This window comes from Venustampulla echinocandica, assembly GCF_003357145.1.
Source record: "Venustampulla echinocandica strain BP 5553 chromosome Unknown scaffold_0, whole genome shotgun sequence".
Lineage (NCBI taxonomy): Eukaryota > Fungi > Ascomycota > Leotiomycetes > Helotiales > Pleuroascaceae > Venustampulla > Venustampulla echinocandica.
The window spans coordinates 3,557,913-3,579,518 of NW_022474205.1; the positions used below are offsets into that span (position 1 = coordinate 3,557,913).

General features: G+C 49.2%; 9 protein-coding genes across 9 annotated transcripts; 2 read left to right on the plus strand and 7 right to left on the minus strand.

The window, feature by feature from the left end:
* Positions 1-837: 837 nt before the first annotated feature.
* Positions 838-1,813, plus strand: BP5553_01104 (uncharacterized protein; the record flags this gene model as incomplete). The annotated part of the gene is made up of 4 exons (XM_032009727.1): positions 838-880; positions 954-1,054; positions 1,106-1,356; positions 1,456-1,813. 4 exons carry the CDS (start codon positions 838-840, stop codon positions 1,811-1,813), a joined length of 753 nt encoding a protein of 250 aa, XP_031873781.1.
* A 535-nt stretch (positions 1,814-2,348) lies between these two features.
* Positions 2,349-2,679, minus strand: BP5553_01105 (uncharacterized protein; the record flags this gene model as incomplete). Its single annotated transcript, XM_032009728.1, has 3 exons — positions 2,349-2,355; positions 2,417-2,523; positions 2,575-2,679. The coding sequence occupies 3 exons, from the start codon at positions 2,677-2,679 to the stop codon at positions 2,349-2,351; spliced, it is 219 nt and encodes a 72-aa protein (XP_031873782.1).
* Positions 2,680-3,228: 549 nt separating this feature from the next.
* BP5553_01106 (uncharacterized protein) lies at positions 3,229-3,775 on the minus strand (the record flags this gene model as incomplete). The annotated part of the gene is made up of 2 exons (XM_032009729.1): positions 3,229-3,527; positions 3,613-3,775. The coding sequence occupies 2 exons, from the start codon at positions 3,773-3,775 to the stop codon at positions 3,229-3,231; spliced, it is 462 nt and encodes a 153-aa protein (XP_031873783.1).
* A 1,034-nt stretch (positions 3,776-4,809) lies between these two features.
* On the minus strand, positions 4,810-7,013 carry BP5553_01107 (RNI-like protein; the record flags this gene model as incomplete). Its single annotated transcript, XM_032009730.1, has 2 exons — positions 4,810-6,191; positions 6,377-7,013. The coding sequence occupies 2 exons, from the start codon at positions 7,011-7,013 to the stop codon at positions 4,810-4,812; spliced, it is 2,019 nt and encodes a 672-aa protein (XP_031873784.1).
* Positions 7,014-10,668: 3,655 nt separating this feature from the next.
* BP5553_01108 (Chromatin modification-related protein) lies at positions 10,669-12,918 on the minus strand (the record flags this gene model as incomplete). The annotated part of the gene is made up of 3 exons (XM_032009731.1): positions 10,669-10,730; positions 10,802-11,625; positions 11,675-12,918. The coding sequence occupies 3 exons, from the start codon at positions 12,916-12,918 to the stop codon at positions 10,669-10,671; spliced, it is 2,130 nt and encodes a 709-aa protein (XP_031873785.1).
* Positions 12,919-13,536: 618 nt separating this feature from the next.
* Positions 13,537-14,694, minus strand: BP5553_01109 (Ditrans,polycis-polyprenyl diphosphate synthase ((2E,6E)-farnesyl diphosphate specific); the record flags this gene model as incomplete). Its single annotated transcript, XM_032009732.1, has 3 exons — positions 13,537-14,104; positions 14,155-14,414; positions 14,473-14,694. The coding sequence occupies 3 exons, from the start codon at positions 14,692-14,694 to the stop codon at positions 13,537-13,539; spliced, it is 1,050 nt and encodes a 349-aa protein (XP_031873786.1).
* Positions 14,695-15,147: 453 nt separating this feature from the next.
* BP5553_01110 (Rhomboid-like protein) lies at positions 15,148-16,030 on the plus strand (the record flags this gene model as incomplete). The annotated part of the gene is made up of 2 exons (XM_032009733.1): positions 15,148-15,411; positions 15,464-16,030. 2 exons carry the CDS (start codon positions 15,148-15,150, stop codon positions 16,028-16,030), a joined length of 831 nt encoding a protein of 276 aa, XP_031873787.1.
* A 925-nt stretch (positions 16,031-16,955) lies between these two features.
* Positions 16,956-18,740, minus strand: BP5553_01111 (uncharacterized protein; the record flags this gene model as incomplete). The annotated part of the gene is made up of 1 exon (XM_032009734.1): positions 16,956-18,740. The coding sequence occupies one exon, from the start codon at positions 18,738-18,740 to the stop codon at positions 16,956-16,958; it is 1,785 nt and encodes a 594-aa protein (XP_031873788.1).
* A 391-nt stretch (positions 18,741-19,131) lies between these two features.
* Positions 19,132-21,114, minus strand: BP5553_01112 (Uncharacterized protein; the record flags this gene model as incomplete). Its single annotated transcript, XM_032009735.1, has 2 exons — positions 19,132-20,906; positions 20,955-21,114. The coding sequence occupies 2 exons, from the start codon at positions 21,112-21,114 to the stop codon at positions 19,132-19,134; spliced, it is 1,935 nt and encodes a 644-aa protein (XP_031873789.1).
* Between the last annotated feature and the right edge of the window lie 492 nt (positions 21,115-21,606).

Consider the following 21,606-nt stretch of genomic DNA (forward strand, 5'->3'; position numbering starts at 1 on the left):
CGTAGGGTAAGAGGGGACTATATTGATATCATGATTTGGAGCGCTTTTGGAGTGGATATCTGACAACTACTTACCTGGCAGGTAGATATATTGGGAGGCTCATGAGATTTATGACATGTGCGTTTATCTAAGGATTAAATGCAAAGCGAGTCGCTGTGTATCGTTTATAGGCGTTGATGTGCGGATACTATAAAACATCCAAATAATACGCGCAAGGTACAGAAGTACCTAGGTACTCGTACTAAGTGTTCAACTAGACCCCCTTTAAATGTGCCAATGTTTTTCGTAGAGGGAGTTGCATGGTCTGTTGAATGATTTCGCTCTATTTTCCCGAGTTTCATTATAATTATATGATGATCTACGGCTATGTCTTATGCTCGGCAGGAGAGGAGTTATAATTCCTTTTGGGAATAAAGAACAAATATAAAGGGGGATTAGAGAGCTAGAATTGATATGGCAACTGTGCATAGGTGGTTTCTTCTCTTCTTCAGCGTCCCTTTTATACAGTAGAATATCAGAACAAAAATTCTCTAATCTGCACGCAATTTTCCATAGAACAATAGGAAACATCTTTAGAGGCACTAAACGAGGCTAGAGGAGTTGTATGAGGCGTTCCTAGAGTAAATGAGGAAAATATTACGTAATAGTGCAGGGCTATTGGAACCCCAGTATCCGATCTTCAGGGGTCCACCATGTACTAGTCCCGATATAGCGAATTCTTGTACCTCAAAACCTTCAGATGTTCTTCGCGCTGTAATAACTCCCCAACCCAGAACTGTGTAGAGAGTCCTCACTTGCCTTATCTCTTGTCGCGCAGTTCCACTTCAAACTTCTAAAATGGCAGCGTCTGCATATCACATGGAGCAGATTGGCGAGAGAGGTGTGCATTTCTCCTTCCCCTCTATTCCTTCCAAGTCTGAACCGAAAAGAAGCACCCGCTGATATTTGAATAGCCTTCAATCACTCTTCGAACCAGAGCGCCGAAGCCGAGTATGACCGCCTGCGCGGTTTGGCGCATCAAGAAGCGGCCAAACGAGGGTCTTGCTTCGACCGTGTATGTAGTTCTTAGAACCTAAGCAGAGACTCCCAAGCTCACCATCACCAGTCCAAAAAAGCATATGCGTCGAATGATGGTGCTTTGGCGCATCAATTGTCCGAGGAAGGGAAGGGGCACGGCGCAAAGATGGAGGAGTATAACAAGCAAGCTTCCGATTTCATCTTCCGAGAGAACAATGCGCCTGGTCGCGTTGCGGACGATACGATAGATTTGCATGGGCAGTATGTCGAGGAGGCAGAGAGAATATTGGAACAGAGGATTCGATATGCGCGGCAGACTGGGCAGACACATCTGCATGTGTAAGTGCTCTTTTAGGTTGTTTCCTGCTGCCCCTCATATTCCTTGCGGTGATATTATTTTGAAGACTATTGGACTGATCTTTTGCTTCCCTATGATAGGATTACGGGCAAGGGAAATCACTCTACCAACCGTGTCCAGAAGATCAAACCCGCGGTTGAACGATTGTGCCAGGAGCTGGGCCTGCAATATGCCACAGAGGAAAATGCCGGTCGCATGTACATCAACCTGCAAGGTGGATCTGCGACAATGCCGCCTCAGAATGCATGGCCGTCCCCAGGACAACATCATGGTGGCCAACAACAAGGAGGATATCCTGGAGCACCCCAGCAACACCACCAGGGTGGACAACAACAAGGTGGACAGCAGCAAAACAATAACGACGAATTAGAAAAGTTGGCGAAGAAGCTACTACCGAAGGTATTGAAGAAGCTAGATGGATGCTGCCTTGTGATGTAAGCGCTATAGCAAGGGCGGGCGTGGAGTACGGAGTTGGTGGACTAAAGAGCTGGGTTGCATATATTTGGATATAGGGGTGGATCAATATGGGAGAAGGATATATACTTGAATCTATCTTGCTCTATCTTCTTCGTTAATCTTTGTTCCTTTCTCCCTCTCGAGAGAGTTCCAACTGCCCCCCCCTCCTTTATATGGCAGTCGTCGACAGACACGCTCTGGTGCGCGATCTAACCTTCGCAAAGAGGCTACCTGGGCCCGAGTTCAATGGTAACAATTGGCGCGTTCTTGGGATTTCCTAAATATTTCTCTAAGGCAGTTTCAAGATTTCCCCTAGTCCAGAAAAGGCCATCCCCGAGTGGGGGCCTCTGTACGGACCCAGGCCTACATTAGCATCATTATTCTAGCTAATTCTAGGTCTCTGTACTTAAATTGCCCCCCCTTCGAATATTACGGTGATCGCGACTGCCTTTCATTTCTGCGAAAGAGTCGCCAACCACAAGCATTATATATAAGCCACAGTATCCAAACTACCGAGCTACTTCCTGACGGTGCATTAATATATCCTCAACATGGCGCTCTAGAGCTTGCCTAACTTTCACATACCCATTGTCGTCAGGTCCATAAAATCTGCACATGGTAAGGTGGTTGCCCTCGATGGTATCCTTCTCTTGCAAGGCGTAGTCTAGTGAAGCAGAATTTGGTTCAACGATCTAGGTTATCACGTTGAGTTACGCTCACTTGTAGCAGGAGACCACACATACCCTGCGACGCAACAAGCCGATTGGCCCATAACCCCTACTTTCTTGAAAGGTGTCGATTTTCAAAGTGTTGGCCAGGAGCATTTTTGAAAACTCATCTGCCAACATCGTGGAATACTCGGCGTTAGGTTTGAGGTTTCTCAGATTAGAGTCGTTTGCATCTATCCCAGTCGCCACTGCAATATTTCGGGCGATTAATGCGAGTTTAACATAGTCTGATCCTCGATGTGGTGTTCCAAAAAATATTATAGCGGCTGTTGAGTCGTAGATGTTCCGGTAACGTTGATTCTGTGCTATGGAGCCTCGTGCCAGGCGTAAGGTCTAGGCATATTAGCAATTGAAACCTTGACGGAAGTATGTTTCGCATTGGAGTATTAGGCCTTCCGGGGACCCAGCTCATCCTGATGATTCACATGCTTCGAATCATTTTGAACCATCAGAATGGTGTGGGACACTTAGGTTGCTGCGGTTAAAGATTTCCTATCCCCTCCTCTCAAGCCTTCGGGTTTCTCTTACATACTTCTTTTAATACCAAGCCACCAAGGCTATGTGCAATAAAGTTTTTTTTTCTCGTGGACGGTTTGCTTCCACTACTTCGGGTCCCTCTATCTCTTCTTTCTGCCTCCAGGCGCTTCAATAAATCATTTCCATGCTCCATTATCCCATTTCGGCTACAGCTACCGCTGAAAAAGCGACTGATGCGAGAGTCATATCCAAAAGTAAGGATCCGACAGTTCGAGAAATCTGCTGGCAATAGGTCTCTTGGCCAAAATAGGCCATCATCGGCACCCGTGGAAGATACGGAACCGTCTCTATTTCCCTTGCGTGTGTGCTTGTGCTTGAGATGAGCACCGATCCGTTGAAAGAGAGAGGGAGGTTTGGCCGCTGATTCCGGCCCATTTTTGCAGGTCCAAGTAGTTTTTGGATGGCCTTGAATGCCATGTACAAAAACAATGCTGTAAAACGTGAGCGAGTAGAACACAGCAGAAGGGTAACACTATTGATATCCCAACCAATATGCCGTGCACACCACACACTTACTCAGCAACTGGACTAGCCCCTCCAGAGTAGAGAGCTCTGTGATGCCTAACAAGTTTACCTCCGTCGTCGGTAGAGTACTGGAATTTGTTCGAAGGGAAGCTGGCTCCGCCGCGGTGGTATGCTGAGACTCTTGAAGATCAGCCACGGAATTTATTCGGGACATTTCTGCTCCCTAAACGATCCTGTGCAACTCACTAAATGTATGGTATTTTCAGAGCTGTTATATAGTATTATGGTGGGGTGGCATATACAGCGCGTAGCACAGCCCTGTTTCTCTATTCACGATCCTTGGATCTCCACGAGATGCCTACACTGCAATGCAACCTATCGAATAGAAGGCTCGCAGCGCTTAGTTCTGAGTCGAGGCTGTCGAGTGGCTGCCGGAGTCTCGACCTGAAACATCATGACAACAGTTGGATCGATTCCGATCCTTGGGAACCAAGACAATGGAGGGTTTTATTTATACGCATGAGTTGCCATTCAAAGTCGCACTAGACTTTTGTATTGCGACTTGCAAATTATGATACTCTGGAGGACAGAGTCTTGAATGGGGACGGAGTATGCTTGTGAAGGATGTTGGCCGTGTCCGGCTCGGTCCGACGTTAAGACTGGCCATGTCCTCATAGGCAGTTTTGCCAGCCTGTACCGCCCACCAGAAGCGCTGGTGGCGTATAAATAAATGCTCCTCATGGGGTTTGGCAATTGTATACTCCGTAAGGGGTTGATACCTATTACGGAGTGGTGCATATAACTCTACACCCCCCTTTACCTCAAAATTTACTTCTCAGGATATAAATATGCCTTTCCTAGTTTATTTTTTATTTTTTTCTCTGTAAGCACCTTTTCATTTTTAATCTTTATATTCTTCTATATGTATATTATTTAACTAGCAATGTTTTCTATACCTCTACTAGCCATTAAACAAACGAAGAGAGGAGTTGCCATGCCTTGATAAACAATAAAGGAAACCGCTAAGCTGCTCACTCATCTAGTGTCAAGCATTGCTTCGCTTCAATAACGCTACGACTGTATTCCCCGTGGGGAGATGGAAAATTTGATCGGCCATGAACGCCCTGCTTTGCGTGCGAGAAAATCATCAAGCCAGAAGAGCCCAAAAACGAGAAAAAGGAAAAAAAAAGCAAAATGTCGCTCCTGAATCATCAGACAGCCTCGAACTCCGACGCTAATGCTCCCCTATTAACGTTTAAACATGTAATGGCCATACATACCGCCCACCTCCGCTCTCGCAACGGGGATCTTCCGCATGCCCCAGTAAGAAGCACCCCACTTCCAGTCTCGCAGCCCATCATCGAAAGGCTGGCCGTCTTCTTGAATCCGTACAAGCCAGTATCGTCTGCCTGCATCCTTTAGACACCATCCGACTCTTTTCACCGCGGGACTCTTCTCCAATTTCTTGAACACCTCCGCGCTGACCTCAAGCACTGTCAATGGCGCAGTCACACTCTTCAGTACGAGGCAACGCATTCCGAAGAGCGTTCCCAGATCTAATGCATCTATCGAGAGATCTGAGACGTCGATATAGCATACAGTGTGAGGGATCCAATCAACCTGCTCTTCAATCGACAGATTCTCATCGGGGATAAAGAGGCGCGTGATATCGGCGAGTTCTAGATTGCGACTGAGCCCTAGTTCTTCGACGTGCTTGGTAAGAGGAAGGAGAAGTGGAATGTGTGACGCATTCATTTCACATCCTTTGAGATTGAGGGAGCGAAGAGATGAAGGAAGAACAGGCAAAAGAGCCGTGACATCATCGCTACCTAGCAATTCATGGGACTTGATATCCATGGCGAGGTTTAGGCAGACGAGCGTTTGTGCTGCGGGGTGGGTGCTGAGGAATTCAACGACTTCGGGCCCCGTGAGGTAAGTACATTTACTCAGATTCAGGTGCGTAAGACGAGCGGATTTCGGGATGGAAAATAGAGCGCTGTTGGTGATTCGTGTATGTGCAACATCTAGGTGGGTCAGATGTGGGAGGCGAGGCAAAAGGGCGGAGAATATTGTGGAGTCAAGGATAGAGCACTCATGTAAGCTCAACCGTGTTATCGGAAGAATAGCTGGGAGGGGGGATGGCGAGGCGTGAATGACGGCGTTGAAAGAGTCCCTAAAGGATGTGGACGAGCAGGCACAAAAGTCGAGTGCTGTCAGCATGGGAAGGCCACAAAGTAGCTTCTGGATGACCTCAGAGTCCAGATCATCATCGATGTGCTCTTGAGCCAAGAACTCGCGAAGGTTTGGAGTGAGTGACAGACATTGAAGGAGGGTTTGCGGAATGAGGTTCAAGGTCTGAGCGCGCTCCCGGGCAGTGATTCCCGACCCTGTTGGGTTGAAGTGAGAGAAATCAAGCCGCCGGACAATCGTCCCTAGCGGAGGATGCTCGGAAACGTGAGATAGGAACTTGCGGAAGATCCGCGAGTGAGGAATCGTGATGTGGTTGTAGAGGGTTGCTAGAGTTGCCGCGTGCATCGTCCGTGACGTAAGCAACAGGGACATCAAGTCAATATTCCGAGCAGTGAAGCCATTGGGGGGGATATCGGTGGAAAGCTGGTCAATAATCGTGCCTAGAAGATATCAGCTAAAGTTTGTTTGCGGTGGGGTGCTGATAGATATTTGACTCATGTGTCATGTGACCACTGATACCGCGGAGCATCATCGTCCTCATCCTCATCCTCATACTCTAGTTCGAATGAGATGGGCACATTGAGCAGGCGCAATGTTGAGCGGGGTATGAAGAGAGGAGACTCACCAAGCAATTCCATCGGTAACGTCTCAATCTGTGACCGACCCGGTGGATACTTGCCACGGACCTTGGCCACCGGCGCCTCCAGTGCGGCCGGGGGGGCCTCGACTTGCCCATCCCAAGCCCATCGATTTCCTAAGGGTCTCAAGTCGCTGAAGCTCTTGCTCTTGCTGGCCATTCTTCCCCCGAGGCTGATGGATTTCCAGCCCTGGAACGTGTCGCAGGGACAGACATATCCCTGGAGCAAGGTCGTGCCCGCCGTCGTCGACACGCCCAAGGCATCCTCGGGGGGCGTGATGGAACCATCGTCAATCGCCTCCTCTTCATCCACGCCGCCGGCATCATATCTGTTCCTCAGATAGCTAGAGGTCTTGGACGTGGTAAAAGTCTGGGCCACGCCTGAATCGCCCTCCTTGATGCTCGAAAAGCTGGTGCGATCCCCGCGATCCATGGCTGGGCGGATGGAGCGTTTGAGAGGGCCGTTTGGATCCCTTATCTTCTGGAGGATGCTGATGCTGTTGATTTTGACGTTTTTGGCGCCGGCGTGAGAGCAGGCAGAAGCCGACACGGCGGCTGTTTGCCTGTTGGCCGGAGGAGCAGGCAGCACGGTGGTGGGTGTTGAGGCTGATGGCGCGATGGCCATTGTTGGGAATTAAAGTTCTTCGCCGGGGAAGCTTCTCGACTACGTGTCTTTATACGAAGTATTTAGACGGAAGTCCCCAGCAAGGTAAAAATCAAAAGCGTCAATCGGGGGGCGAGGGAATTGAGGATGGTGGATGGGGGATGGTTATGAGGAATAAGTGGTCCAGAGGTACACGGAGTACACGGGGTACACGGGGTACGCGGGTACTTGGACTGGAGGTGGAGTTTGGAGTCGCCGGTGCAGGTGATGCGATTCAGCGATGGGATGTGAGATGTGACGACGGGGGAATCAAAACCGGTGGTGTCGGTGGAAGAGTTCTGTGTTGTTGTGTGTTGAGTGTTGTGGTGGTGGATGCGGTGGATGTGGTGGATTGTGGTGATGGTCGTGCTAATATGTAATAATATGTAAATTTTCCCAGAGTGCCAATAATGACGCTGGTTGTGTCGCCAGTGCGGCGGCGGGGCGTGGATGGGCTTGGATGGGCTTGGCCGGTCAGACCAAACTCTTTGTCACGAAGGCCTCCAGTTTAGTCAAGGAAACTGTTGCGGCTATGCGGGGAAAGCCTAGCACTGCTGTAGTCCTACGTAGGATGGACTAGAGAGTACAGAGTACAGAGTGATAATGATAAATGATAATGATAAAGCCTGGTCCTGGTTCGGGTTCGGGTTTCTGGTTCTTTGTTCTTGGTTCTGGCTAAGGGCGAGGGACGAGAGACGACGGAGGGGCAGCAACAGCAACAGCAGGAGTGAGAGTGGCGTCGCTATAAGTACTTTAAAGTAGCCCAGGCCGGAAAAGAGCGTGGCGGATAATATATATTGACCAAGGAGGAAGTGCGTAGTGCACTGTACTTTGTAGGTATTGTACTCGAGCAGTCGGAAGAGCACAAGCCACGAGGTACTTGTATTAATTATTGCCAGCAAGCAGCGTACCGATGGTGGCGTTGGCGTTGGTATTGGCGTTGACGTTGATGGGCATTAGAAGATGTCAGATGCTGGTGCGGCGCGGAGGATCTGCCTGTGCCTGGGCCTGTACTTGTACTTCGTAGGTAGGCTATAGTGGTGGTAGCGATAGTGGTGCCTGTCCCTTGTGTGTGTGAAGAATGTACTCTGTAGTAAGGTAAAGAGGATTGCGTCAACAACAATACAAACCCTTACTTGAAAGGGAGCGAAGATCTCCTAAGGACGTTGCCGAATGTGTAGCCACTGGAATCAACAACAATGAAGGCAATACTACGTAGAGACGGTACAGTACCTAGGGACATCCAAGCCGTTTTCGCCTTTTCTTTTTATTATAAAATTTCCCTTTTTCGCCTCCCAAACCACGCCGCCAACCCTGCATCTGGGGCCCCCGATGCGCCACCACTCGTCCGCTAGTAGGGAGATGATGTCTGATAGTCATTGTCCGGCTTTGCTAATAGGTTGTATCCAACCACACCCTGCTTACGTGTGCGTATTTTGGCTTGCGGTGTTTATATAACTTTATGTCGCCTGCGAGCCTAATAACCTAATAAAAACCTTAACCCACGTACTTGCACCTGGCAACTGGTAACTGGTAACTGGTAACTTGCAATGCTACTTGCAACCCCAGGCTATAGCGCTAGACAGGGTATTAATAGAATGGGGTTCACCGGGTCCGACATATAATTGGTAATTAAGAGTAAGGCGGTGTCCATATACCTTGGGTAGTACTACGTATATATAGAAGAGATACGGACTATATATCCGCGCATCGTTGTCTGACTCTCCATACATGCCAAAACACCAACCTCACCCCTCTCGCGGCGGAAACAAACCATACGAGATCCGCTGCGCTGCGGAGAACTCGGACGGACGCGTGATCAGCACTGTTACTATGGGCAGTCCAGGGCCCAGGCAGAGATCATCGGTGCTTGGCATCTGGCATCTGGCGCACCAGCGACAATTGGTAACCTGTCAAAGGTTACTATTACGGCATCTTTCTGGCCCATTGGATTTGGATCCCCATGGCCCCATGGGGGTGGTCGCTGGTGAGAAAGAAGGATCAGATTGCGTGTTTTCCCCACTCGCCTTCCTCTTCGGCCATGGGGAGGACGATGAAGCAAGTTGTACGGTGCAACGATGTTTTGTTCGTATCTGGATACGGAGGACGACGATGGCAAGGAAAAGGACAAACGAAGAAGTTTGACCTCTCAACTGGGAAAGTCACCCAACTCCACGAGCATTGGCTCCCCGGTAACTTGCCATCACGAACACCAATTTGTACTCTGTATCTCCATCTCCATCTGCAACTGCATCTACGCCGGAAGCTGGAGAAACCCCCCGAGACCGCTGTCGTGCTAAGCTTAGAAGCGGCACCGTACCTGAAATGTTACGTAGACCAACCAGCCCGTCACATGAGCTGTTGGCATCCGTCTTGCAACTTCTAGTACTACATACTGCGGGATCAATATATGCGAGATCATTCCCCGCTTTGCGGTGCTGGATATGAAGCCTGAAGAGGCTGAAGTTGAAGAGCGGTGAGCCAAAGACCTCGACTTAGATCCACCTCGGATCGGTTCCTCTTCAAGTCCCCGCGCTCGTCTTGCCAAACCGGCCCCCATCCTTCACGGACGGCGAGCCAGAATAGCGAAGAGAGGAGCTTCAAGCGCCTCTGTGTCTCTTATACCCGGCTCCTTCAACCCCGCTTGCCCTGCGTTAGCACAGTGGTATCACCGCTACCGTAAGGTAGTAGAAAAGCAGATCTATTTAAGGTTTGGACTTATTTACCCCTGTTGAAAAGAATAACTACAATGCAAACCCTAATATATCTATGTAATATTTTACTTCGTTTATAGTATGTACTTATTTGTTGCTAGTGCTGCTTCGGCTCCCGTCGCTCGAAGCAAATGTATATAGGTACCTACCTAGGTAGGTAGGTAGTTAGGTATATGTGCCTGTGTACTACATAAGAATGTATCAGGCTGCTGGGTAGGGTTGCGTAACGCGTACTACTATACCCGTCCTGTTTGCAATTGTCCGGCTATGGTTATCCTTTAACTAGCCCACGTTCAGAAAGGAGAGCAAACAGTTTCATAGCCATTCCTTCTAAAGGATGAGCGAGTATTCTTGTTATATGCGGGTGCTACTGGATAGATTTGTGATAGGGTTTGGGCCGGCAGGAAGGGGATGATACATCACAGGACATGCCTGCACTACCCACCTAGGTAGGTAGGAAATCTGACGTATCCCCCTTCATCCATCCTGGTGATCCTGTCTAGGTTCCTACACAAGGCTCACAGCATCAGCCGTTGACCAAGTTACTTGCATACCTTCCATCTATCACTCTCTATAATATGTTTGACAATTTTGTCCATTCAGAAAGAGGTGGTATTTTATATGCACGATCCCATCTAGAAACACATTATGAACAATCTCTCTAATTCATTACCATACCATTCCAGGTTCCCACCAGAAGAAACACCAAGGCCTGACCCCCCAAATTTAAAACCCTCCGAATAATAATCATTAGATACCTACTTATGCTGTACGAAGTACGTCGTACTGATATCCAGGAGCTCGAATAAGCCCAGCCGCAAACCAGCAAGGAGTATCGGTCAAACTCCCCGTTCCGTGTCGCGCAGGTTGCAACCTAATGCTTTCCGGCTGTCTCTCTCCGATCCCCGGACGTGCTTCCGCGTTTATCGTCCGTTAAGCCGTTTCGTCTTAATCTTCTCTTTGCAATCATTACAAAACCATTTTGCTACGTCAAATATCAGTATTCACCATCTAACAACTTTGGAAGATATTTTAGGTAGGGAAGACAAGGCATACCATTACCCCTAGGCGCAACCTTAAGGCCAACACACTCTAGATGGAACCACTCCTTTTCACAGTCATCTGCATCGCATGCTACCATCTCTCCATAGCTCACCCCATTACAGTAGCAATACGTAAGTTCATCGGCACCGATCTCCTCGTCCTCGTCATCCTCTTGCGCAGTACTCGTTGCATCATCCACCTCTAGGTTCTGCTGCGCAATGATTTGTGCCGCAGCACCGGCGCCTTTCTTATGACTTCTCTTGTTATTCGACGTATGTTCTAGCGCGCTGCGTGCGGATCGTGATCGTGGTTGGTCGGGGAATGATGACATGGCTGGCGTTGAAGGCTTGCTGGCTCGCCCGCTCTTCGTCATCACTGTCGTTGCTTGGATGTTAGATATAGAGTCTCCGTTTGTGTCTGCATCTTCCCGTTTTGCTACACTACTCTTCCGGTGGCCAATGCCACCGTCAATAACTCCAGGGTCCGCCTTGTCAAGCTCATTAAAGATAGGCTCCCCCTTCGCGTTGGATGTCGGTTCTTTTATTGAAGATTTGACATCCGGGAGAGTGGTTCGTCCGCTGGCGGGTGCCACTGCCCCAAGATCTGGCGTGTTTGGAGAATTGCCGTTCAGCTTAGCCGACGCTGCAGGATCTGGCCTCTGTCGGTTATTGTCCACGATTGACTGTGTTGAGTTTTGCCTTGCTCTTGATGAGGGTGGCCTGCCACCATTGGTTGGTTGCGGGGAGCCTCTTCCTGTCGGCTTCAAGTCTGGGAAGGTACTTCGTATTGGGGAGGAGGCTAATGATGGGGACATCGCTGATGTTATAGTGTTGTTCCTGTTTGTTGTAAGTAGCTATACTTGAGAAATGAATGACTGTAGCATACCTCTTCCTTGTTGGTCCATTCGCTGTACCTCCCCCTCTTGATTTCTTCTTCGAATCCGGCCCCAAGCTTGGTCTTGTCGTTTTGGGGATGCTCCGCTGTCGAGCTCGAGGAGCTTGCCCACCAGCCCAGTCCGCCGCCTTTCCTTTCGTCGCCGTCCCATTACTACCAGACACTCCGCTCACGGCTCTTTCCATGACCACGCCTCCAGAAGGGCCTTTCTCGACCTTCCGGCGCTTTGGAGGATTCCCATTCAATCCAGAGCCATTTGTAATGCCCAACCCCACGCTCGGGGATGCATCTGCCGCTTTCCGAATCTTGCTGTTCCCATGGACTTTCTTCTGGTCTTTTGGTCTGCTATCGTGATGGTCGTCGAAGTCGGACTCTGCATGATGATGCTTGTGGGATTTCTTTGCAAGTAAAGCTTGCTTCCTCGCATCGCTTTTTGCCAACGCGTCTTCCGTCAGTTGTTGGGCCCCGGAGCTATTGTTCGCGGGCGCCACGTCTTTCCTTGACCCATTGCTGGGCCCTAGTTTACTTATTCTATTCTCCGGATATGCCCAATGTGTAGTGCTGCCATATCGCGCCTCCTCGCTAATTTCTAGCTCAACGTGAGGGAAGCAGTCGTCGATGCGGGCAAGCTGTTTGTTGAGAGCTTCCGCTGCCGTAGAGATAACGTGGTTCTTCTCATCAAGCGAAACCAGCATATTCTGCATTGTATAGGCGCAGTGCTGAAAGAGCTGTCGACGAGGGATGTTGGCTGGATCGTATGCGGCACTTGCAGTATTGTAAACATCCGCGTCGGGAACAGATGTGACAGAGGCGGGATGGCCATTGACGATTGAGCCACTGGCGCTACCTTGCGCACTCATAGGGATAGATTTCGGACCGGTATTATTTTGTATTTCGGGAGGGGGTCGTCGTTCGGGTGGAGGAGCATTCAGCGCAGCGTCGACGAGCTTCCCTAGGTCATCCTCTGGCGCAAATATTTTAGCATCAACCTCTTTCAGTAATGTAAAGTGTCGCATAAGCTCCTTTGGTAGAGCGGTAATGGCATCGGCAAAGTGTGTTATCGCAGGAAAGATCTCGATCTCTTTCTCCTCCTGACCGCCGCTGAGGGACCCTCTCGACGGGAACGATCTGGCGCCTGGGATTGAGGATCTGGGAGGATTTGTCCGAGTCTGGCGTATGGGCTGGGCCCTGCGACTGGACGAGAGGTCTGAGGATAGGGGTTTAACTGTCTTCATCGTAGGAAGAGGTCTTTCGTCCAGCTTTTGTGGATATCGAGGAGGGAGTCGTGCGACACGCGCAAAGTCGGATGCAGACGGTCAAGGTGGGAAAATTAGCTTGTGAATTCCATTGAAACTCGACGCAGTATGGTCTAGGGCTCTGTGACTTGTCATAGAAAGGTTGTGGAAACTCTGGTGTTGGGGGAGGTAGATTACCCAGGAGGGAGCCCACTGCAGTAGATTTCCATCGCCATCATGGGGACAATCGGTTTTGACAACCATGCAAACTGCCGATCGCGGTTTACCTGTTGGATCACGTGAGTGCCCAGCGCGCTACTGTAGGTAGGGGACCGGTTGCCGGAGCTGGTCAAGACCGTCATATAAAGTTAACAAGTTCGGTTCTTCTTCAAGGCTTCCGTCTTCCCAAATGTCCATTACTTCGACAGCTACTACTAAATATATCCGACTAGCAGCCTCTAACAGCCTTTTTAATATTTTGGTGATAAGGTTATCCTCAAGAGGCGATGCACGGCACCCTAATACTACATCTAACAGTCTCGGGGAACGGTAAACTCCTGTTCTCCCGAACTCCCCGGCTGAATAGCTCGCTATGCTAGGAAACAATTGCAATATCATCTACCTAATCTTAGTCTTCGGCTTCTTCAACCCGCTGCCGAGCCCTTTCTCTTCAATATGTTTCTGTCTCCACTGCCACTCAACAAGTACAGGCAGGAACTGCCAAAGGTCAAATTCGGGCCAGAGACAGTCCAAAAACACAACCTCGGTGTTCTCGTGGCATTGCCAGAGCAGAAAATCGCTCAGCCGCTTAACCCCACTCGTTCGTATTAGAAGGTCTAAAGGTGGGTCGCCAGCAGTTAAGAGATGCTGCTCGATGGTATCTGCGGTGATCGTCTCGGGGTCGGGGTAAATGGCCCCTTCCTGGCCACCCATTGGCGACTCTGCATGCAAGGTGGTAGTCGATGATACCGAATCGTCTACGTCTGAAGTGCTGGACGGCGTTGGGGAGTTGGAGCGTAGTGGCGACGTACTGAGATTCCTTGACTGTATCTTTTGTGTTATTCTTGTTTGAGAGAAGGGTCGCGCTTGTGTGGATATCGGCTTTGAATAATCTTCCACGGTGCCTGCGATTGCCATGGTTATCTCATCTCTGGACGTGTATGGGAAGCAAATGTTGAGGATGCAGCTATGCCAACCGTTAGTAGGTAAACTTTGCACTATGTGATGTCAACTTACTCTCCATTGTTTCTCGTCAGCTCCACCGCTTTGTCGATAGCCTTCAAGACATCAGGTTTGACCAGATCCCGCTGGCCTAGCACCCGAACACTAGCGCCATATCTGTCGAGTAACTCTCCGTGTTGTGACAATTGCGACAGCTTGATTTTTGCCATCTCCATCAACGCATCCACCTCATACTTAGAGCGCTTGAAGTTCTCGATGCTGAAGGCATAGACAGTAACTACCTTGACTCCCGATTTGTAGCATACTTCTAGAATCTATCCTCGATATGTTAGTATAAAAGCATAAAAGCAGGCAAGCTGGGAGAGATAGTACCCTAGCCAATGCCTCAAATCCTAGATTATGGCCTTCAACGGTTTCTATCTTGTGACTGCGGGCGAACCTCCTATTCCCATCCATCACAAATGCTACATGTTGTGGTATGGGGCCTTGTCTCAAGGCCCCAATAAGGAGTTCCCGCAATCGATGTATTCCCCATTCAACAGGAGGTGATGCGAGCATCCATTTGCGCAGCTGGGACAGGTGCATGGAAGACATGCCGGAAGCCACTGTTGCGTTGAGTGGTCGTTTGATAAGCCGCGTTGAAGAATAATCAGAACAAAAGAGTCGTTTCAGCGTCTGCAGACGACGTCAGTAAATTTGGGAGGACTAGGTAGAACGAGCGTGAGACAGTAGAGCTTTACAGTCTGTATGACTCTAAGATTGCTGCAGATGGCGAGCTGAAGTCTCGAGGGAAACGCGCCTCGGCGGCGAAATATGCACGAATTCTGGGGAGCCTTGCGTGCACGACAGGTGCTGGCAAAACGTCACGACCAGAAGGCTGACCAAACAGCTGGCCTTTTCAACCGCATCCACAATCACGACCGCGACCACAACATCCGCCGACATTAGCAAGCCGCTGCACATGGCAGATGAATAACGTCTTCGTGAATTGAAATTGCCATTCTAACCCTTAGATTTGACGACTTTCCTGTGCAGCAAGTATTCTCAATGCTTTCACGCGGCTTCGGCGGCGCGCCTGTAACTCGCAGCCTTACCTATGGCATTGTCGCCGCGTCGATCCTCGCAAGCATCACAGATGTCAAGCACTATTTCTTTATCCAGATTGATCCTCACCTATGGCGATACCACCAGCTATGGCGGGTCTTTACATATCAGCTTTGCTACACAAATTCAACCGAGGTCCTCTTCGCCGCAATGACCTTGTACAACTTGAGGGTAGTTGAGCGGCTCTGGGGTTCCCGCAAATATGCCGTAAGAAGAGGTTCAGTTATTTCCCGAATGTTTTGCTAATAAAGGCTCCTAGTCCTTCATTATCCTCTGCTATTGCCTGACGGCACTGCTACCACCAATTATCTTAGCACTTATTCTCCGACCCCTCTCTTTTAATAAGTTAAATTATCTCCCCGCGGGACCTACGCCTATCATATTCGCGGTCCTGGCACAATATCATGCCATTATCCCTCACATATATAAATATCGCGTCGCAGCTTCCGCCGCCCCGCCTACCAACGAGCCCTTCGTAGGCCTTACTTTCTCCGACAAATCCTACGTTTACCTCCCAGCAGCCCAGCTGTCTCTTTCGCAATTTCCAGGCTCCTTATTATGTGCATGTGTAGGCTGGGTTGTGGGGTACTCCTGGAGAAATGAGGTGTTGCCTGGTGCCCTCGTTCGATGGCGGATTCCGGGGTGGATGGTGGGAATTAAGAGTAAGAAGCGCGAGGAGGATTTTGAGGCTTTGAGACGACGCTTGGAGAGTGAAAATACCGGTACGGCTGCAGCCACTGGATCAGATGGCCGATTAGGAGGCGAGGAAGGCCGGAGACGGCCTTTAGGGGTACAGCTTGTTGATCAGTTCAGAGGTGCCTTTTGACGAATGGCAATTCAAAAAGTTCTAAAAGAGTATTAGCCACGGCCCATGTGCATCAAGCACGCATCTACAGATATATAATATTTTATGGTCAAGGTCTCCTTCTGTGAGCACTTTAAAACAGAATCTAACAAACTTGATAGGCTGAGAGGCTATTGAGATACGAGCAACTACCGAGTGGTCAAAATAGGTTGGAAATGGGAGTTTCCAGGCCGAGTAACAACTTGTGTATTAAACTCCGGTCCGTCGGCCATCCATTACCAAGCCTGGCTCTGCCGTCGTGACTTTCAAACAAGGTCGGAGCTCACCTCCGTAGGAAAGTCGATTATATAACTTCTAATAAAGATACATATTTTCACGGGGACTCAACCCCAAAAGGATAATGATTAGATGGTCTATAGAGTTAATTAACTGGCCATCAAACATGTGGAAGACTAGCTAGCTGCTATTGAGCCACGCCTTCATGCCAAAAATGTTTTGCATGGCAATCGTTACCCATATCTGTATAGTCCGTCTAATATTTCTATCTTACCCTTTCCTTAATACAATAGAGAGTCTCCTATGCCAGTAATGTCGAGGTTAAATATTGAGATCTTTACAGTACGGCAATTTATACGGTTGATACTCATAGGCAATAGTTTGCTACGATCTTATACCGCAGACTTCTAGCCCAGAGTTCGATTAGAGCGCATAATTGCAATCTCGTATTCTCTAAGAGGGAACAAACTTGATTCCTACATTTTGCTCTCTTGGCTTGACTTGATAAATAGGCAACGCTAGTGAGTGATGGCATTCTATTAATAATATAATATATACAGACTTCGTCCATTTGTACTGCTGATCAAGACGGCAATAACCAACTGAAGACAAAAATTCCAGAGTGATCACTATGCCATTTAACCATGGGTTCCATAACCAGTCTCGTAATTTAAATGGCGGCACTCGCGTTCAAAACAACTCTCCTAGGGCCCAGCATATCTGTGGTAGAAGTCCGAGGCGATGGGCAAAAGTTTGCTCCAGAAGAGGAGCGAGGTCCACAACGCAGCCTCATATCACCCTCAATATCAAATCCACAACATACGAAACATAAGCAGCTTGCGCTCTTTAGCCACCATTGATCCATTTTCTCAAACCCCATCTCAACCCAACATTTCCAGCATAGGGTTGGCTTTGATTTCGGCTCCGTCATGGTCTCTTGCAGGGCGCCGGACATCAGGTGGGCCGCCGATGATACGGACAATACCAAACTGTTTGATCTTTCGGGGATACCAAACACGGGGTCAGTAGTAGGACTTCTCGAGATAACGGATGCTGGGTTGCTCAGTGGCCGTGGCAGGATTCGAACTGATGATGCAGGAGAGTTCTGCCGACTAGGGGACACAGAGACTCGTGCTACGGTATACTCGTTATTAGGTGAAGCTGTATGTCGATGATTCAGAGAACTTCTTAATGTTTTGAGCGCTGCCTGCCTGCCTTTCCGATGAGGGCAACCTGGCTCCGTTGATATGTGCTGGGATCTGCGCGTTACTTGCATTGCTGCCATAGGGTTTATGGCGACGGAGCTGGTAGATTCGATAGCATTCCGAAGTGAATTCATTTCAGAGTCTCTTGCAGTAGCGGAAGCGGTAAAACGGACTCGCCGTCCGAATCTACGCCCCGCATTGGTCCCAGAGGTGTTGGTCAAGCGCGAGGTGCTTGGAGAGGCATTCGGATTGCAGATATTTGCTACTGGAGCATGATTAAACGGATGCTGATCAATTGGAGCATATGCACTCCTTGTTGGTCGGAATCGGGGTGCTCGTCTACCTACTGGGGCGGACACGGCCCGGTTTGCAGTGGGTGGGTCAGTCCGCGATGCATGAGATGAGAGTAAAAATCCTGATGCTGATAGACTGAAGAACCTTTGCAGACGATTGGGTTGCGGATTGACTAAGTGGCGGCGAGCAGGAAGGTTTTGGGCTTGAGTCCAGGAAGGCATTCCTGGTGGCGTTTGCGGCCGAGGCAATGGCGCATGGAGTGGGAACTTTGGTTGTGCATATATTTCATGTATCGGCAAGAGCTTGAGTGTTGTACTCTCAATAGCTGGGCAACCATCATAATACGATGGCTTGATAAGAGCGAGATCGTCAAGGCTGAATGAATGCCTTCGTCGTAAACTCTTGGCAAGAACAAAGCTGTCACGGTGATTGAGGGGGTTTGGTAGGTCATCGACGGACTTTCGGCGTGCAAGAGAGTTCATGGTGGCACAGCTGTTTTGTTCGGTAATAGTTTTGAGAAGTGTTCCATGTCCATAGAGGAATTGTGTGTCTGTGGCAGAGGTGTCTATCATATATGGCTCCGCGGCTCTCGAATTCTGATGGTTTCTAGCTGAAGTTTCGGAAATGCTGTGGCAAGGAATAGACGATTCTCCCCCTTTAGCATTGTTTTTGTTTCTTGGCGAGTTATTTAATGGTTTATATATCGGCAGGTTGAAAGACTCGGACCCGTTGTTGCCTTCCTCGCTGTTGTTTGCTGACAAGTATTGTGCATCGTAGATTGAATTATGCGGGCTTGGAGGATCATCTGAAGAGTTGGACCAGAGCACAAAGGACGTCTTACGCCGGACTTGCTTATGTGCTGTGGAGCTGGGAGACAATACTCTCGGGAGCAAAGGCGGTCTCGATTGAACTGGCAGACTATCTTTCTTCGTGAAGGAGCTGGTGATAGTAGCCATCGTGTTTAACAAAAAGAAGTAGGATGCTAATCGGGCAATGCCATCCAAAATGACAAATAATGCTGATTCAATAGCCACAGGGATAGGTAAAGAACTGGTGCAGCAAAGTTGATGTGACGATCCATTCGGACGCGAAGAGCAAAATAAAACAGGCAAGACCTATCGGCGATGTACTTTACTAAGTACCAACATAGCACCCACATTGCTCCTTCTTCATAAAAAGTAAGTTACGGGCATCATACCCGACGCAGGACATTTACTATTGGTGAAAGAGATACTTTAGGTATCTATATTAAAGCCGTCAGTTAGTCTATTTAAGACCCGAATATTGCAGATTATTGGGTATCATGCTTAGAGTGTGATATCGAGAAGCCCGAAGTAGAACACATATTCAGGATGCATCTATCCCTTCCGCACTGAGCGCCTTTCTATATTCCCGGGTTGCCGTCTGCAGAGTTCTGATAGTCGGTTCCATCATCTCCTTGACTATCTTCTCGCCTCCTCCGACGGAATTTGAGTTCCAATGAGTTTTCTTCCCAGTTTTCTCCCAAACGTCCCGAATGTGTTGCTTTTGTTTGAGAATTACTTCTTCTTTTTCCTTCTCGGCATCGGCGGCAACTGAATTAATACGGTCCATGGCCCGCTCAAGGGTCTCAACCACTCGTTCTAGTTCACCAGCACGGTCAGCATCACCCGAGAGAAAGATGACCCAGAAATGATGCAAGAACTCTGTCGTCGTCGCATGTGTCAAGGTCAAGCGGTCGAAAATTTTCTGTGACAGGCCACACAGTGATGACTGAGCGTCGGATCCGTCAATCTCCATTCGACGAGCTTTTATCCCTTCTAGAATTTGTTTTTGTGCCTGCGCAATACTGGCTTTGCTGCCTACATGAGGTTGCTTCTCGCCTTCTTCCTCCTCACTATCGCTCTCTTCTAGTACTCCTATAGCTGAGCCCAAGTCGAACGCGCCACCAGCATGGTCGCCCATCCCAGTGGAATCGATGTCTGCCCGCAATGCAGACTGTACCTGCGAAGGTACCTGCTTGGAATACAGCGCAGATTCGGCAGACGCTGTTGACTTCTCATTCGCAAAAAATCGACTTTGCTCCTTGATGTTCAGCATGATCCGATTCTCCTCTGGATCACCTTGCAGGTCACGCAGCGCCAGAGCATTAAAGGTTTCCTCATCCATACCGATGGGGGCCGCCGGATCGATATCAGACGGGGCAACATGAGCCATTAACTTTTCGCTCAGACTGTTTAATGTCCGGACGATAGGTACCTTGGCTGCCGAGCCGGGCCTCATGGTGAAGTCTGCTCGGTTGCCACGGCTCATACCGCCCTGGTTCTCTTCATTGCCCTCAAGATTAATGGTATTCGGAATGTGCAATCCCAGGAGTGTCGGACTGAGACTAGTGTCATTGCTGGCATCGAGATATCTATCGAAAGTAGGATCCGTGCCGTCCTCCTCAGAGACTCTCTCGCCCTTGAGCTTCTTGAACAAACGACTAAGAAAGAACCTTGACCAAAACTCCGTCTCGTTAAGCTTAGGCACATTCTCATCGTAGACTCGCTTTACCAGCGGGTGCTGACTGAAAATAAGCTGCACTTGCTCGGCACTTATGTTCATTTTGAGCTCTCCACCAACCTGGCGTGGCTTCACTGCTGACAACACGTTATAAGCTCCCTTTTTCTGGTTGATATCAACCGCATGAGCTCTCAGGACGCTCGTCCGAGTGGACCAGAATTGCGAATTGAATTGAGAGTCTGATGTACTGTCTGGTTTTGTCCGCCTCGCCTCCATATAAGTCCGATGTAAAGCTGGATCCTTCTTCATGAGGGACTGCTGAAGCTCGATATCGACCTTTAGTGCATTATCATCGTACCAGCGGGCTGACCCAGAACCTTGCTTCGACGCTACAGCACTGGCAATGGCCATCGCAGCGGATGCTCCGCCAGCGCCATTTGCTTTGCCCACGCCCACATCATTAGCCTTCGTGGCAGTGATCAGACTCGTCAAAACATCTTTCACAGAGTTGGCCTCTCCACGAGGGTTTGATGGCGAGTTGAAATGGAAAAGATGGGTGACCGGCTCAGCTGCGTCAGGTGACTTGTCGAAAACCTTTAACATGACCTTTGCAGCGGATTCTGGCGTCTGCTGCAAATCTTGAACGTTTAGTATTAAACTAACGGCACCAAAGAGGTCTTACGTACTGGTAATGTTTGCGACTGCAATCGTCACTGCCTTCCCCAACCCTTGGGCACCCAAAGGGAGCCACTGAAGCGCCTTTTGGTCGCTGGTAATGCTCAAGGCACCATCTTTCTTTTTATAAGCAGCCGACGCTTTAATCGCCAACGCTGGTGGTGGAGCCATCTCTTCAATGGCTATATGCTCTTAACTAACATCTAGACCATAGGCGCTGCCTCGCAAAGATGGTAAAGGTGACGGGCAGCCTGGCCTTCTAGAGCATTAGGGACGCCAAGCTTAATATTGATCCGGGGATGCCCCAATACACGAGAATGGATAGACGGTACTCGTATATCCTTCTCGGTATCAACTCGGTATCATTCGAACCGTGTCCGTGAGATGATGATACTCTGCAGCAAAGGAGCGGATCCCCTTGCTCGCAAACCTTTGTCCTCTGTGCTTTTGAATTGGCGATTCTCTATGCGTAGGCACGAAGACGTTGATGTTCTTGTCTTTATTGGCGATTGGGTGCTAGATTTCTAGTTATGACCGTATACTCGTACTGTACGGAGCACAAGACTACAAGCACAGCACAGCTCGTCCGGTACCTTAAGGTACACTCGTATGCGCCAATTGGCGAGTTCGGCTGCGGCTGGCTGCGGCAACAGACTACGGTGC